At 31.9% G+C, this 17,827-nt stretch overlaps 1 protein-coding gene across 2 annotated transcripts; it reads left to right on the forward strand.

Annotated features, from left to right (window-relative positions):
* The first annotated feature begins 14,844 nt into the window (after positions 1–14,844).
* LOC106309778 (eukaryotic translation initiation factor 6-2) lies at positions 14,845–16,825 on the forward strand. Of its 2 annotated transcripts, none has more exons than XM_013746910.1 (8): positions 14,845–14,910; positions 15,051–15,096; positions 15,180–15,292; positions 15,323–15,464; positions 15,553–15,597; positions 15,960–16,090; positions 16,267–16,377; positions 16,468–16,825. In XM_013746910.1, the coding sequence occupies exons 2-8, from the start codon at positions 15,087–15,089 to the stop codon at positions 16,723–16,725; spliced, it is 810 nt and encodes a 269-aa protein (XP_013602364.1). In that variant the 5' UTR covers positions 14,845–14,910; positions 15,051–15,086; the 3' UTR covers positions 16,726–16,825. The 2 variants fall into 2 exon arrangements, with proteins under 2 accessions (XP_013602364.1, XP_013602365.1); XM_013746911.1 differs by having other exon boundaries at positions 15,180–15,276; positions 15,379–15,464.
* The last annotated feature ends 1,002 nt before the right edge of the window (positions 16,826–17,827 follow it).

A 17,827-nucleotide genomic window follows, 5' to 3' on the forward strand; every position in this document is an offset into this window, starting at 1 on the left:
AATGTAAGTCGTCCAGAAAAGTCAAACTTCTGAAATAATCCAGTCAAATGCAAAACTAACCTATGACGACTGAAATGTAAGTCGTCTAGGTTCTTTGGAAATTTTTTTGAAACCAAACAATAGTAGACGACTTAACTTTCAGTCGTCTCAGGTTACAGATTTCAGAGTCAATTGCAAAAATAACCTCTGCGTTGACCAGACGACTTCCAGGTAAGTTGTCTACAGCCAGACGACTTCCCAAGTAAGTCGTCTGACGAACAGATCTGGAAAAAAACTCGATGTCATACCTTAAATTGGTGAGATAAGTTCCTTAGCATACATAAGGCTTCTCCAAGCACACAGAATCACAAACGAAAGTAACCCACCCAGAATCGTTAGCTTCTATGACTCTATGAACCATAAAAAATTTAGAATCAAAATCTTGGGTTTTTTTAGCTCATTGTGGAGAGAAAGTGAGAGATATGTTGTGTTTAGTTCACAAGAATGGAAAAAGAAGAAGGGTAAATCGATTTTGAGAACATTAAAAACTTCAAATTGGTTGTTCATGGTGGTTGTGGTATTGTTCAAATTGGCTGTACCCAAAGTTTTAGAAAAAGCTGAAACCCAATTTTTTAGTCAAATTATTCATTGTTTCCATAATTCTGATTAGTTTTCAGGGATATTTAATGTTTGATATTATTTGGTTTTCCAGTAGAATTAAAAATTGATGAATGATTAGTTTGTTGTGGATTCCCGATAGCAAATGATCCATAACCACCATGCAATTTTGTTCAAATTACTCATTAATAAACACAAAGATCACACTGTAGTATTATTTAGTAATGCTATATGTGTCGCATATTTGTTGTGATTATTTATTTGATTTGTTGTGATTATTTATTTGAGAAATCTTTAGTCGTAAATAGTTTTACTTTTTTTTTGGTAAAAATGTAAAGATATTATTACAAAATTTTTCAATTTTTGACAGAAATGCAGGAGATAACAAGAAGCAGAAAAAACAAAACAAAAATCTAAACAGAAACTCGATCTAGCCTAAACCGGGCAGACACTACAAACCAAAACAACTATCCTGAGGCGAGACTTAAATGACACCTACACTTGCCGCAAAAGGCTAAACTAAGTTAAACCGAGAGACGAAACCCGGTAATTTTGGCCTCCCCGATGATCCGCTCTTAAAGATATCAGCTCAGCCGAGAACAGCTCGTGGAGTACCTCCTAGCCCATGCCCACACGAACAGACAGAAACGGAAGAGGTCAAGCACACATGCATCAGCTAGGCCGAGCAATTATTCAACTCGTAGACGGCCTGTACACAATGTCGGACCAAGCAAAACAGGCTGACACCTCCCCCCCCACTCCTTGACCATTAGCCCCAAACCTGCACTAAAATGAATCACACACCACCACCAAAGCTCAAGCGAACCACAGTGATGTTGGGATGTGTACGAAGACTAGGCACGCGAGAAGCGGTCAATGACAAGAACCGTTGGCACGCCTGAAGCCGTTGAGAACCAACAAGCTAATTCCAGAGCTGCTAGAATCCGTTGCTTGCACCTGCAAAGACAACAAGAAGAACCAGGGCTGACACCTAACCAAGGAACCGTGAAGAGAAGATTCTAAGTGAAGAGGTAGAGGCATGAGGCCACTGAGGAGGCATAAACGACCACCCTTTAAACCGCAAGCAAAGACCTACGTGAACCTTGACTGTGCTCGAGCACCAACCCACCTGCGAACTCAAAGCACAAGGCACACTACCGTGGTAAAGAGACCCACCGGTACACACTCAGGCTAGGGAAAGGAGAACCAGCGCCCGATGACACCGACGAGAACCGAGAAGCACCAACCCGAGCCAAATGACACCCAAGACCAGAAGCAGAGACCCACCATAGTCTTAGAAGAGGCAAACCGAACCTCCTCCTCATGAGCAGAAGAATCGGACTAGATCTGAGGAGAAAACGATCTAAATCCAAACCCAAAAAACCGACTGCAGCACACATCCTTTGCTCGATCTTCTCGCCGAAGAGCCAGAGGAATAGAGAAACCGCCGGAGACGCAACCCTCTGCAGCAGAGCAATCACAAGAGCCAAACTAAAACCCAGAACATCGCGCATATCGAAGCGAACCAAGAGGGACAGAACGACAGCAAACATAGAGAGACACATACGTGAAGATGGAGCCTCGCGCCACCGAACGCCGGGGGAAAACTAGATCTGAGTAGACGGCGACTTCTTGCGAAAGAAGATAGGGTTTCGACTTTTTTTTTTTAGTTTTTTTTTTTACTTCTCTGCGGTAATCATATAATTTCTTTGATGTAAATTGCAAATATGGTAGCAATTTGTGAACTAATTCTTTGAGATTCATTGTAAATAAATATATCAATATTTACCAATTATTTTTTCTGACTTGTAACAAAAATATATTGTCACATTGTAAAATTATAATAGTATTATAAAAAACTCAGGTTTCTGCAACCATCATTCATGTTTTGTTTAGCTAAATTCCCAACCACATGGCCCCACGTGATGAGTGAGAGGGTTCCCACATAGGATCTGATGACATGGTATGGTGCTCGTGCAGAGTTGAAGAGATAGAGTGTGGCGCAGTGGATCAGCTCTCGGGTGGTGGGGGTATTTTAGGTAATATAAAATTTGGCGGCTGAGAGAGCACCGCGAACGTGAACTACACAAAGAGAGGACAGCAAAGCCAGCTCTACTTGGCAATATCTCACAAAACAATTTAAATTTTCATAATATATTATACGCGGCGCCACAACGTTTCTTTATCATAATTCTATGATTTTATCATCGTTGACGTCCAAAACTCAAGTGATTTTGACATAGTATGTGACACTTCATATCATTCTTCGAGGGAAATAAAAATAATAACTGAAAGCCTTTTCAAAAAAAAAAAAAATAATAAATCATAACAATCATTCGTTACAATAATTAAGAACCACAGTATAACAAGGTCTTAAGCAAGCGCTCGTAGCTTGGTGGTAAAGTATGTACAGTTGTACTGTCCGCCACCCGGGTTCGAGCCTTGATCACAACGGATTTAACATCCCTTCCGTTGGGGTGTTGGACCTCTTTCGGGGATAGTTGGGAATGTGGCTGCCCAGATACCAGAGTTATAAAAAAAAACAAGGTCTTAAGCAAGCGCTCGTAGCTTGGTGGTAAAGTATGTACAGTTGTACTGTCCGCCACCCGGGTTCGAGCCTTGATCACAACGGATTTAACATCCCTTCCGTTGGGGTGTTGGACCTCTTTCGGGGATAGTTGGGAATGTGGCTGCCCAGATACCAGAGTTATAAAAAAAAACAAGGTCTTAAGCAAATGGTGGTGAAATTAATAGTAAGTTAAACATCTGGGGACATGGGGTTAACTCAAGGGGATGAAATATACCTCACGCATGCAGATTACGTCTTTATTCCTAAATCCATCACTGTTGTGAATTTGTGATACCACATGCACACGGTGGAGATATATATGTATACTTAACATTTGCTTAATATAGTAAAGTGTCTTAGTAACCTCGTGAGTTCATGCGGACTGACCATCTATCTCTAGCTAGTATAGCAGTGACGGTAGTAATTATTTTACGTGTAGTAGTGCACCACACATTTTATGTTATTTTGGACGTGTGTATTTGAAGAGATATATTAAAGACACATGAGAAAATATGCAACACATGTCCTTCCTCTATGATTGCTGTAGCTCAGATGATCTCGCATGGGAAACTAAGATCACCCACAACCACAAGGGTGTTGCTAGTATAGGAATAAATAACATAAAGAAAAAGAAAATGAGATAAACAGAAATCATATCTCGAATGCGAGAGCTTGTAATTGTATGTACTATGTATGATACTAGCCATAAACTCTCTTACCATGTATTTATTTTAAAATGATTCTTAAATTGAAATTTAATCATTAAGAAAATATAAGAAATAATATTATTTTATAATTGAAAAACTCAAAAGAGAATTCTTATCGCGGCAGATGCTCTAAGTAAGAGCCAAACATCAAATATATGGTTTATATAACAATTGTTTAGTAGTCAATTATCAAAACTTATGTCTTCCAACCTTCAATTTCTCTCCACAATGACTCCAACCTTTTATCACCTCTACCATATATAGAGATCACTGTAATTGGTGATCTCCAAATCTGCTACGATTCTTTTTTTTTTGTTGGCTAGCAACCAGACTAATAACAAGAATATGCACTGAACGAAATCGAGAAAACATTTCTGTGGTGACCCGTGACCCCTATAATGTTTAAAAGGGTTCAAAAAAAAAAGAAAAAAACTGTAAAAATAACAACATTTATACTTAGGCAAAACAAAAAATTTATTTTGTATGTAGGAGTTGTTATTAAATAGTATTCCCTCTATTTCATAAACTAATAATATGCATGTTTGTTTTTTCTATTTCTAAGATATTTTATAACTATCTATGCGAAATTAAATATATTTGATTAGAGGTCGGAGAGGGTAGTGTCATAGTCCGGCACGTATGTTATTCTTTACATCGTGCAACATAATTCGGCCGACGCGTTGAAAAAAAAAAGAAGAAAACGAACGATTATTTATGTACTAGGTATTTGTGAAACTTAACATTATCGTAGATGGTCATTGTGGGGTCAATTTGTGTCGTGTTCTATCAATACTACAGTTTAGTTTATGATATATATGAATTCAGTAGAATGGCCGACATCCTCGTATTGTACGTCTGATAACATCTTATTAGGGTTCGTTCATTTGCGGATGATTTTCTATATGTGACAATATTAATGGGAAAGATTAGTGACTACGATTCACAAAAGTTAACGTTCTCGTAAGAAAGCTTAGAGGAAAATAAAAGAGGGAGGAATAGAGAGAATTGCTCTCCCTTTCTCTCTACAAAACAACGGTTCGCCCAAATTCGCCGCCACCTCTATCTCCATGCCATGCGTCTCCGACTTAAGATAAAAGAAGAAAAGTCCACGATGAGCTTCAGTTCCAAATGTGGAAAAGTCGAATGCCATCACGTTCGAGCACTATATTTTTAGGCAAACAAGTTTTTCGTCGTATCTTTTTTTTTTTTTTGGTAAAATGTTAAATATTATACCAATTTTCAATTTTTGACAGAAGATACAGAGAAACTAGTAGCAGAAAACAATAAAGACAACAAAACACAAGAACAAACTACGAACAACAGCAAAGCCAGAGACAATGAACATCACAACTCTAAGGGAATTACAAGATTAACAACGAGACGGGCTCAAACCTATCAAACCCGAGAACTACATGAGAAACCTACACGTTGCCGTGAGCTACCGAGAGAAGGGCGCCCTCAAACCCTGAATGCAACGGCTCCTACAGCTTCCTATAAGTACCCAGAGCGCTCCCAGACGAAGAATCAGAACACGGGTCCAAAACAAGCAGAGATAAAAGAAACCACCGACGACACGAGGAGAAGCCGTAAACCGACGATGCCGTCGTTCAGTGGAATACACCGGAGATTACCGCCTCCATTGCATCCCACCGTGACCGTGTACACCCATCTAACCGCCAGTCATATAGAGAGACAGATCGGAGATTGGACAACCCTCCGGAGGAGACAAAACCATAGCAGGACTCTGAAACCGCTGTCCAATTGTCGCACCACGCAACCCGCTCAAATCGGTAACACCCAGAAGCCACAACGACAAAGCTGTTGAGATTATTTGAGAAGAGAAAGTGACGGAGCAGGCCACTAACGCCGACCACCACCAAAGTCTGTGGAGAGCAGAGAACATAACCGGAGCCAAGCCGGAGCAAAAGCGAGAACGGAGGAACTCAAACCCTAACGCGCCGCCACCAGGGAACACGGAGAGGCGGACCGACGCCTCCGCCACCGAAGGACCCCACGCACTGCACCATCGGAGAACACAATAGAACACCACAAACAAGACAGAGGGGCAATAAGCTTACCAAGTCCGGCGAACAAAACACCCCAACTCCACTCGACTGCTCGCACTCCCACATATGCCACACCGGGGGAATACAAGACCGAGGAGGAGCAAGCCGGCGCTGCAACATCACCAGTCTCGGAGAGGCTAACCTGAAACTCGGGAAAATGACCAGAACCACCTAGGCAGACAGAGGTTGAACGCAGAGCAGGGAGGAGCCGTCCTCAAGCCATCCACGGCCACCACAAACCCAGATCTACTTTTGGAAGTTCAGATCTGAGAACCAAGCAGATATCTCCCTCAATCGCAGAAAACAGAGATAACAGAGGAGAAGCGGAACAGCAGGAAAAGGAGACGAACGACGGGTCCGGCGGCCGCGAAGCGAAGGAGGCGGCCGCCGGAAAGAGAGCTTGAGTCGCGGAAACCCTAGGAGAGAGGTTGGAGAGAAAACTCAGGAGAGAGAGTATTCCTCGTCATATCTTTTTTTGTGGAAACATCAATGAGAAAATTTGTCGATTCCTAAAAAAAAAATTGTTGATTCTTGGAGCATTCTTATTAAACGATATTCTGATCTCAGCTATACTAATCCCTTATATATTAATTGAGAAACATTATAACATTTTTTTGTAGCCACGTATCATCATGAGAATGAAATTCAGAATTCTTAGAAAATAGGTTGGTTCATCTTAACATATATTATAACTAACTATCAAATAGACTATTAGTGTACAAAAGTATATTCTCGCACTTTTCTTAAATAAAAACTGTGGAATTACCTAATATGATTAACATATATATGACAATTAATAATTGTGAATAATAAATATATGATAACAATTTTTGTATCTTACCTCTTTTTTAAAAAGTTTATATTATTAAAATATATTAAACAATCACATTAACCTTATAATAAAAAAATTAAATTTTTTCTTATATATTATATTTTGAATTTTTAAAATAACTATAGATTACTAAAAATATTAAATGTCTCACACAAAAATTTTGTGATCAATAATTTAATTTTTTTTGTAATAACAAAATACAAATGATCATAAAATCGTATGAATATAAAGTCTCATTTAATAGACACTAGATTCTGATCTGCGCGGTTGCGCGGGGTATTTATATTTCTAGTTTATGTTTTTAAATAATTTTTTTATGATCTGATGATATTTTATAAAATTCGGTTCGTGTTAAAATTATTTGTTTTATTTTTTGATTTGGCACCGGTTCCGTTGTGGATTTTGATTTTTGGTTCAAGAAATATAGAAATTGTTCAGTTATTTATGAATTTAGGTTTGGTTTAGGTTTAGGTTTTGTTATTTTGGTTTTGTATCATTTTGAACTTTTTTGTACACACTTTTCGTGTCAAATTTTTTTTATCAGACAAATTTATATGTAATATGTATAAGTTAATACTATACATGTTTTTGAAATATTTTTACATATTTGTTTAATAGTTTAAAATGTTTTATCATAGAAACAATCGTTTTCATATATATAATTTAATAATGTTTTGAATACATACATATTAGTTTTTTATAAAATTTTGAAGATAAACTCACGTTTTACACTTGTAAATTTTGTTGATCCGTAGTCAAAAGAGCTTAAAGAAAAAAAAACAGAAAATGCTAGAATATCAAAAGAATATTGCAACCTCGTATAAATTTACATTTTGAAACTTTTGGAAAATTTTACAAACAAATAGCAATCAAGAAGTGTGAATTGTTGTGAGACCTCCCCACTGATGAACAGTGGGGTCCTGTAACTCACCTATACATCTGTTATTAACAAATGATGTACAATTACTTTAATCTTTTGAGGCTACTGATATGTTGCATGCATGACTTCCTCTGGATCTTTTTTGTTGTAAAAACTTCCCATATGAAACAATCCGCAAGAAACTTTTAAGCAGTAGGCCGTTGCATTTGGAACTGCATATGTTTTTGCGAGCTTGCTCAAACAGAGCATGCTTGTCAATCCTTGAGGAGCTCATGTCTAGCTTTGGGCAATAACCCACTACAAAGCTGTATATAAGAGTTCAAACAAAATTGATTTTCAATTTTTTTAAGTTTTCCATACTGATATAGACTCCTTACTATCCTAAAATTTTAAATACTAATAGCCATCATGAACCTTTCTTGAACAGTACCTTTACTCAATTTTTTCACCAAATCTTCTAGAGAGCCAAATTTGTTTTCACTCATTTTTTACACGAACTTGCTGTAATATATTACAACACACACCATTAAGCACAAAACAATAATTGGAAAGATTGGAAAGATATATAAAGACACTACAAACTCACATTGACAGCAGCAAGGTTGTACATTAGTAATAAAGTCAATGACTTTCATTCTCTAGCACACAAAAAACACTCATTCTCTATTGCTTCTTAGGAAAACATCAAGAACAAAGAAAAAAACCCAAAACTTTAGCTCGATTTTTTCTTGGGTTTTCCTAAACTATCAATCATATATATTTGTTCTGAGCTCAATACTCAACAGCCTTAAGCACCTCCTAAACCAGCTTTCATCACTAATCAAACTTCGAATCCACTCTAAAGGAGATTCCTTCTGGTAATCTCACCACAACTGATGATCAAAACCATATTTCTCTACTAACTCGACTACCTCAACAACTAAACTTCTTTAGGTCAACTTGATTGATCAGAAAACTGTAACTTTTCTATTTACCTATTATGAGATCCAACCAAACACAAACCAACGAACCGAACACAGCAGAGCCAAGATAAAAAAATCAAAACACCTCCACCGTTTAACTTTATTGCATTCTGCAACTTGACGACAGTGGAAGCATCTCATTGTTCACAGTCTGATCCAGCTACTAAGGGAATTGTTGTAATTAGTGGATGATGCTTCTAGTGATGAATATGTATGATCTCGACGCTATCGATGACTCCAACCTGTTGCAATCATAGTTAAGATCAGGAAGAGTAAGGTCTGGATTCTTAGGAAATCCAGAAACTCAGAAGACGTCTCTAAGCTGTCTAGGGTTTTTTTACTCTACAGAACAAATCGCGATTGTTGATAGATGATGATGATATGCACAAACACTGTGGTGGCCTACAATGAATTGTTGTTTTACTGTAGAAGAATGAATTGGAAATTGATTTCAAAAAAATCGTGTATGAATTAGGTTAAATCATATAATTGTCACTATGAGGTATGTTGACATTAATCCAGTCTAATAGTCTAAGAATTAGATGATAATTGTATTTTTAATGAAAGTCATATACATCTAATCTATTAAAGAGATATGGAGTATGTTTTTAATACGTAGTCACAACATGTTCAATAGGTCCAAAAAAAATGTGCCACGGTAATTTCAAATAGGACTCTGTTTTAATAGATTAGATTCATATTATATATTAATATAGTTTAAATATAACATATAAAAATATAAAAATATGTTTATTTCAAAAAATTTATTCAAAAAGTATTGAAACCTTAATATTTTAATTTTGAAATTTGCATTGAAAAATTAAAAATTTTGTATTTATCATATGAGTACGAATTCTCAATAATAAATATTTATATTAAAATAGATCATATATCTATGTCCATATCATTGAGATTTAGTTATATACCATATAAAATAAATAAAATGAGTGTTTTGATTTATTTACCAAAAAAATATCGTAAATAAACGAGAGATGTTGTTTTGATTTATGTGCTTACTCTAATTTAATTATATACATGATACGTAAATGAGCACAAATCATTAATAATGTATAAAAATTAGTTTTATATATAACATTCACCCCGCGCGATTGCGCGGTTCTAAACCTAGTATTTTAGTATACTTTAGTTATTTTATTAAGTTTTAGTGTAATCAAGTAAAAGTTGCAAACTAACATGTCTTGAGCGCTTTAGTTATTGACCAAAAAAAGTATTCCGACACTCATTATCATCAATTTCATTTATTTTATGATGTTTGTGAAATAAAACTACAGAAAACTAATATATATCTCTTCTTATTTTATTTTTTGGTCTTTCCGTGTGTTCTAAAATGTAAAAACAGATTTAGCATCAGACAAGTAAACTACTATAGAAGATAAATAAAATATGGATTTACCGACATGATTACAACTTACAAGCATTGGGCAATAGTTGAATGGGACTTTGCTCATCATACATTCCATATGTATATTTGAAATCGAGAAGTTTTCTGACGTTCTAAGAAAATTGAATAGATATGGGCTTAGCTTCTCACTTTTCTCAGTAATAATGGGCTTAGACCTTATTCAATGGGCTTAACACTTCTAAATCTTCACTAGAGATCAAAGTTTTTTCAGGCTCAAGACCACAAGTCATAACAGATAATAACCATAATTTTTTATAAAATAAAAGTACTCCAATTGAATTTTGTTAAGTTCTTTAATACCTAATTTTTTATTATTTAATTTGATAGATCAGCTAATTAATCTATTTAATACATCTAATCTATTAATTTAGATTCCTATTTTTATCTACCATTAACAAGTCATAGTAGGACCACTTAAAGAATTAGTTAATATGACATATTTGATTATTTACATTAATAATAAACTAACTATAAATTTTTATTTTTTTAATTATAACAAAATTTGTTGAGAAACAAAACTTAATTTTTTTAATATTTCAAAACTTAGATTTTTTCATATTTTTATAAAATAACATATTTTTTTTTTGTAATTAGTAATATAATGTTGTTGTAAATAAATATTAACTAAAATTTTATTATAAAGCAAGAAAATAAAAATTATATACTATTTTTTTTATAAATTCTATAATTATATTCTGTATTATATAACAATAGAAGTGCTACATGAATTAAATATGATAAAATTATATTAAATAGGTAAATTGACAAAAAAAATTAAAATTGTTTCATTTAAATAAATTATCACTCATCATTAAAATGAGTTAAAATTCGTAAACTATACAATTTTTTATACAAAAATAAATTTATTAACATATGTGAAACTTTTATATCTACAACTATATATTATCTTCTTTTTCTTTTTGAAACTCTCAACAATATATTGTTTAAAATGTATATACACAAAAATATAATATTATACAATAATATTTAGTTCATATACAATTTAAAATATATGTTATTAGAAAACTATGAAATTTTAATAATTCATTTAAAATATGAATGACAACCCAAATTTTAATTATAATTTTTTCTTAGCTATAAAAAAATCTGTTGAGAAAAAATTAGAAAATATTACCAAAAATTCAAATATTTTTGATAAGATAATGTATTAATGCAGTAACAAAAAATATTCAAAATTCATGTAGTTTTTCAAAGTTTTCTTGACAATATAAAGTTTGAAAAATAAATATTCAAACTCAAAATGATAATATTTCAAATTTTACAAAAGATAAAATCATAGATAATAAAAATAACTTTTTGAAATGTAACACGAAAAACTAAACTATATATGCTGTAAAAATTAAAACAATCTAATATTTTGAAATCTTAGTTAAAAATAAAAAGAAAACTTAATATCATACCATCCAAAAATATCATATATCAATAAATTTTACTAAAATAATATGATAGATACTGCTATGTATAAAATTATTAAAATAATGAGGTTATATTATTTAAACAAAAAACTATTTTTACTTATAAACTCTGTAAAATACTAAAATAATATATGTTAAAGTATATTTTTAAACACAACATGTAAATATAAATTATCTTACACGTATTTGTTTTCTATAATATAAATAAATAAATTTTAAAAATGTATTATAGGAAAATGTATAAATTAAAGAAAAATAACATATTTTGAATGAAATTATTTATTTGATTATTTCATATTGTTACTTTATTGTACCTAATTTGAAAATATATTAGTAAGTAATAAAAATTAATAACAAAGTAAAATGTATTAAACGAATCACTATATATTAATAATGATGAATAAGAAATATAAACAATAATATTATAGAATTACATAATATACAATACTAAAACTGGAATTATATATTTAAAACATTTGTAATAATATCAAATAAATTTATAAAATGAAAAAATATCTGCACGGACGTACGAGTTAAAATCTAATTAACTTTTGAAGTTGTGTTCATTTCAATACATAATTATGCTTATTTTAATCAAACATATTAATAAGTTTCAAAGGATTTAAAAATTTCCTGAATTCAAAACAAATTTGTAGAAATAAAATAACTAAATTTTGTGAAAATTTTTAAAATTTAGAAAACTCAATTTTGAATGAAAATTAAATATATTTATTTTAACTTACAAAAAAAATTAATTTGATATAGAAAAGGTTATCCACAATTTAGTTATTTTTATTCCTAAAACTTAAAACAAAATTAGAAAATTTTAAGTTTTGTTTTTAAGTTTTAGAGTTTTAAATTTTGTTTGAAATTTATTAATATATTTTACTGAACTAGGTAAGGAAAAAATCGAGAATTATTATTATTGTTTTTAAAATTACACTCATATTCGCATTACCCTTTTGACTTAATTATCTATACTATTAAAATTAAAGTACAATTTGGAATTAACCCTTAACTCGCCTTTATAATTACAAGTGAATGCCACTCATTTTTTTTTTTTACTTTTAACCATAAATAATTTTAATAAATGAAATTACAAAATACATAATAAATATCAGTTTCCTTAAAAGAATCATATGTGCTACACCAGATTACCTAAAATTTAGCTAACATAAAAGATTGGAATCTTTCATTTCTTAAACAAATATAAAGCATAAAATCAAAAATCTGTGATAAAGTTATGTTGTAGTACAGTATAACCTCTTTAAATTAACCTCTATAAATTAATATACATTAAAAATTTCTATAAAATAATATAATTTTATAGTCCAAAATCGAGTTTTTGGTTCAATTAGTATATCGATAAATTAATATCTCTATAAATTAATAAAAAATTTTATAATTTTGGTGTAGTCTCAACATTATTAATTTATAGAGATTTCACTGTACATGTTTTCCAAGTTATTGATTTTTTGGTCAGTCGTACTTTCATTTTTTGGGTGATTTTTTATCTTATTTTTATACCATGAGTCGGTTTTGAAATATATGTTTTCTAAAATATTGATTCGAATATGAATTAAAGATGTTAAACGTTTATCAAAAGATTTAGAAGTACGTCTATAGTCCTTATGTTGTCACCTACTTCCAACAATATAATATCTAAGTTTCAAAAGCAAACAAACAATATAAGGTTTTTGCACACCGATTAAGAAATTATAAAATTTTATTCAATCTTTCTCGTTTATATTAAAAAAACAATAAGTACAAATAATTCAACCAATAAAAAATCATACTACAGAATACAAATAATCAAAAGCATAAAATTGCATTTACTTTTCACATGGAAACTTGAAAACATCATTTAAAATGAAATAGATTTTTTTTCATAAAACATCACTTAAAGTTATACGGAGGGAGATGTCAAAAAAAAAAGTGATACGGAAGGAGTAATATCTATGAAAAAAATTAAATGTGCATCCAAGTCATACTTATTTTTTCTTATACTCTTTCCTACTTTCTATCATTTCAAAACTTTGTTATATAAGTTTTTGCATTTTTTGATATAAAATTTAAAATGCAACTGCAGCTGGTAAAAAGTGGTTACTTTATTATTGGATTAAATAGAGTTTAAGGTTGTCTGTTGAGAATTTTATAGTTTTAGTTAAGCCTTTTAGAAAAAAAATTATATTTGTTTTTGTTCAAAATAAAAATAAAAATATAAAACAAGCAGTTTAAATTTCACTAACTCACACAGAAGATAAAATAAAAATCTGGGTCAAAGATATAAATTTGATGAATGTGTGTCTATACTGTTTAGTTAAATTTAATAATTAAAAAGGTTGCTCTTATACTATATTTATTTTTAATAAATTAGATAAATGTTTCATAATTTTTTTTATCTTATTGTTATTTGAATTAGGGATGCGATTTTGTAAATATTTCATTTCTTTATTCTACTTCTGATTCTCTCTCAAAACAGATAACATAAATCTCAAGTAAGAGTGTGATTGATTGTGTATAAAAAAATGATGAACTTCTACATCTCTTTGATGAGCTATGAAAAAAACAAGAATTGGAGGAAGTTTCATCATCATTCACAACTTCTGCTTCTTCATGTTTTTCATTCAACCAAGGTAATAAACAGTCGGTACCATTATTAAAAACTTTCATAGATTTATTTTTAATCTACTTATTTTCAAATCATGTGCGATTTGGAGATAAAAGAAAATGAAGACACGACAAATACATACATATATTTAGAAACAACATAATCTCCTTCTATGGTTTCAGTATTTATGATATTTTAATTTAAAATATTTTCTGAACTGAGTAGTTTAGATATCTAAACATGGTAGAAGAATTGAAAGTAAATTTAGAAATAGCAGTCTAAGAGCATGATTAATCAGGAGTTTTTAGGATGAAGTTCTTAGCGAAAGTTAAGAAACTGTTTCTTAACTTTTAACTAAAAAAACTAAGAACCGGTTCTTAAATAAAGACTTTAAGAAACGGTTCTTAGCTTTTTTAGTTAAAAATTAAGAAACAGTTTTTTAACTTCCGCTAAGAACTCCTCTCTAAAAACCCCGGGTTAATCATGGTCTAAGTAGGAGAGGAATGCATAGATATACTAAAGAGAGAAACTCTAACAAGTCATGATAGTCATCTATCAATAAACATCAAAGTTTTGTTTCTAAAATTAACAGAAGGGGGATAAACCAGAAAAGATAAGATTATACAATTAATATTCCACATCTAGTTATAATTTATAGCAGAGTCTACTGGCCAGACTTGCAACTTTACATTTTCTCCAGGGACTTGAAACAAAAAAACGATAGTAATTGATTTTTTTCTAATAATTGGAGCATCCTTTAAATTAGGACCCCCACCCAGCCTCTGCGTCGCCGCTTTGTCTTGCGTCTCCTTCCCGATTCTTTCCTCGTAAGCTCCTTCGGATTTGTAAACCTAATTGATTTCAAACCCAAGTCTTTTTAGTATTTCTGGAAACCCTAATTTCGCCGGTTCTGTTACATCCCGTTTCTTGATGATAAAGATTTATCTTTTTCTTTGTTTATACGCAGGTGTAAGTTATCAAAGTTGGTAGCTTTCTGTTCCTCATGGCCACTCGTAAGTTTTCTGCAGAGCCCTGCTTTTACTCCTTTGTGGGGATCTCTTTCTTTCTAAGTGGGGTTAATAAAAATAATTGGCAGGTCTTCAGTTTGAGAACAACTGTGAAGTTGGAGTATTCTCCAAACTCACTAACGCCTATTGCTTAGTCGCTATTGGAGGCTCTGAGAACTTTTACAGGTTTTGCTTTGCACACCTCTCTCTCTCTCTCTCTCTCTCTCTCTCTCTCTCTCTCTCTCTTTGTAGCTTTACATCAGTTTTGGTGTTTATGTTTGAGAATAGTGCTTTTGAGTCGGAGTTAGCTGATGTTATCCCTATCGTTAAGACCTCTCTTGGTGGAACACGGATTATTGGCCGTCTTTGTGCTGGTTAGCTTTCCACTCTTCACCTTTGTTTTTTTTTCTAATCTTTCTTCAATTAAAGATGGTTTCTTTTTTTCTTTCTCGGTGTATATAGGAAACAAGAATGGCCTCCTTGTGCCCCACACAACTACTGACCAAGGTACAATCTTGCTACAACAGTCCGTTTCTTAGCGCAATTAAGAACTGCTCTTTAGATTCCTGATAGAAACATGACCCTGTTAACAAATATTTAGAGATTTTTCTGAATGTCTTGGCTGAAGCATTTGCATTGCCTATCACTGTTTAAACTGATGAGGTGGCTCTTATATCTAAATATTCTTTTGGTGAAGATTATATTCTCTCGTCCATTTACTATTTCATTGAGGAATCTGTAACGTTGTATTATATGCTGCGAGTCTTTTGTTGTTTTGATATGGAGATATTATATATTGTTTATGTAGTCTTTTGTATGGTTGCATCTCCTGAATTTTAACTTATGTTTTTTTTGTTCCCTTCTGACAGAGCTTCAGCACTTGAGGAACAGTTTACCTGATTCAGTTGTGGTCCAGCGAATCGAGGAACGTCTGTCTGCTCTTGGAAATTGCATTGCCTGCAATGACCATGTTGCGCTTGCTCACACCGATCTTGACAAGGTGAAGATCAGTCTCCTGCTATATTACTCTTGTAAAACTGCTTGGCTGTACATATCTGCTGACTGTCAATAAATGATGAAAAACTAACTAATTACTGCATATGCGGTTTCAATGAATTTACATCTTGGCATGTTATTGGAGTTGTTGTACTTATTCCAGTTGGTTTGGTTTGACAGGAAACTGAGGAGATAATAGCAGATGTTCTTGGTGTTGAAGTTTTCCGTCAGACAATTGCTGGCAACATCCTTGTTGGCAGTAACTGTGCCTTGTCCAACAGAGGTGGCATTGTAAGAGAACAACAATACTTAGACCATCCCTTAGAACACTAATGAATTTAACATTCGTATCTCACCACTGATGTCTTTCTTCTCAAATAGGTCCATCCTCACACCTCAGTGGAAGACTTGGACGAACTATCAACACTTCTTCAAGTCCCTCTAGTTGCCGGAACCGTGAACCGTGGTAGTGAAGTCATAGGTGCTGGTATGACGGTTAATGACTGGACTGCTTTCTGCGGGTCAGACACAACCGCTACAGAGCTCTCTGTTATAGACAGCATCTTCAAGCTAAGAGAAGCCCAACCCAGCTCCATTGTCGATGAGATGAGGAAGTCTCTGATCGATACCTACGTTTAAAATTTGCTTTGTTTGGATGACATACACAACAACATTCCCCAAGTGTTACAATGTCTGAAAATTTTAATCTTTTGTGGTATTTCAAGGCTTTGACTGAACATCTCTTACGTTTCGTTGAATCTTATCCATAAAATCTCTTGAAAATGCAAACTAGGACTAGACATATTTATCTGGAATCGAATTACTGAACTAAGAAAATTAAACCAAATTGAATTTCATAAATAACCAAACAGATTTTATAAATAATCGAATAGATCTTATATCAAAAAATTGCAACCAAACCGAGAGTCGAATGGGTATCCGAATTTTTAAAATACAAATTATATACTTAAAAATATTAATTATATTTAATTTCTTAATAATTAAATATTCTAAAAATATTATTTATAAACCAAATTACAAAAAATGAATCACCTGAATATTTTTATCCAATAAATAAAAATTATTTGAATTCTATTTTTTTTTAACTAAACAATTTGAATTATCGATGTTTTTTTCCATATTATCCGAAATTACTTGAAAAATTGGAACCAAATTGGATTTGAAATGTCTTTTATATATCCCCTATATATTATTTGAGAAGCATTACCAACTTCTTTTTGTAGCCACATGTCATCACTAGGATGATTCTTAGAATCATTAGAGAAATATGTTGGTTCATCTAATTATATAATAAATTTTTTATTAAACTAACAATAAATTCATCATTAATGTATTTTATTATTTCCTTAAATAAAATTTACGGAATTGCCTAATGTGGCTAAAGTATATATGACAATTAATGATTTTCATTAATAAAGATTTGATAAAAAAAATAGTGTATCTTCTACCATATTTGTTTAATTTTAAACTATTAAATAAATTAAACAACCACAATAACCATATAATAAAAATTTAGATTTTTATGTATATGTTATATTTTGAATTTTTACAAACGGCTATAAATTACTAAAACTGTTAAGAGTCTCACATTCAAATTTTATGATCCATAGTTTAAAAATTTTGCTATGACAAAATACAAATGATTACAAAAATTATATAAGTAAAAAGTCTAATTTAATTAATTATTAAGATTAATATATATATATATATATATATATAT

This window comes from Brassica oleracea, chromosome C8, assembly GCF_000695525.1.
Source record: "Brassica oleracea var. oleracea cultivar TO1000 chromosome C8, BOL, whole genome shotgun sequence".
NCBI lineage: Eukaryota > Viridiplantae > Streptophyta > Magnoliopsida > Brassicales > Brassicaceae > Brassica > Brassica oleracea.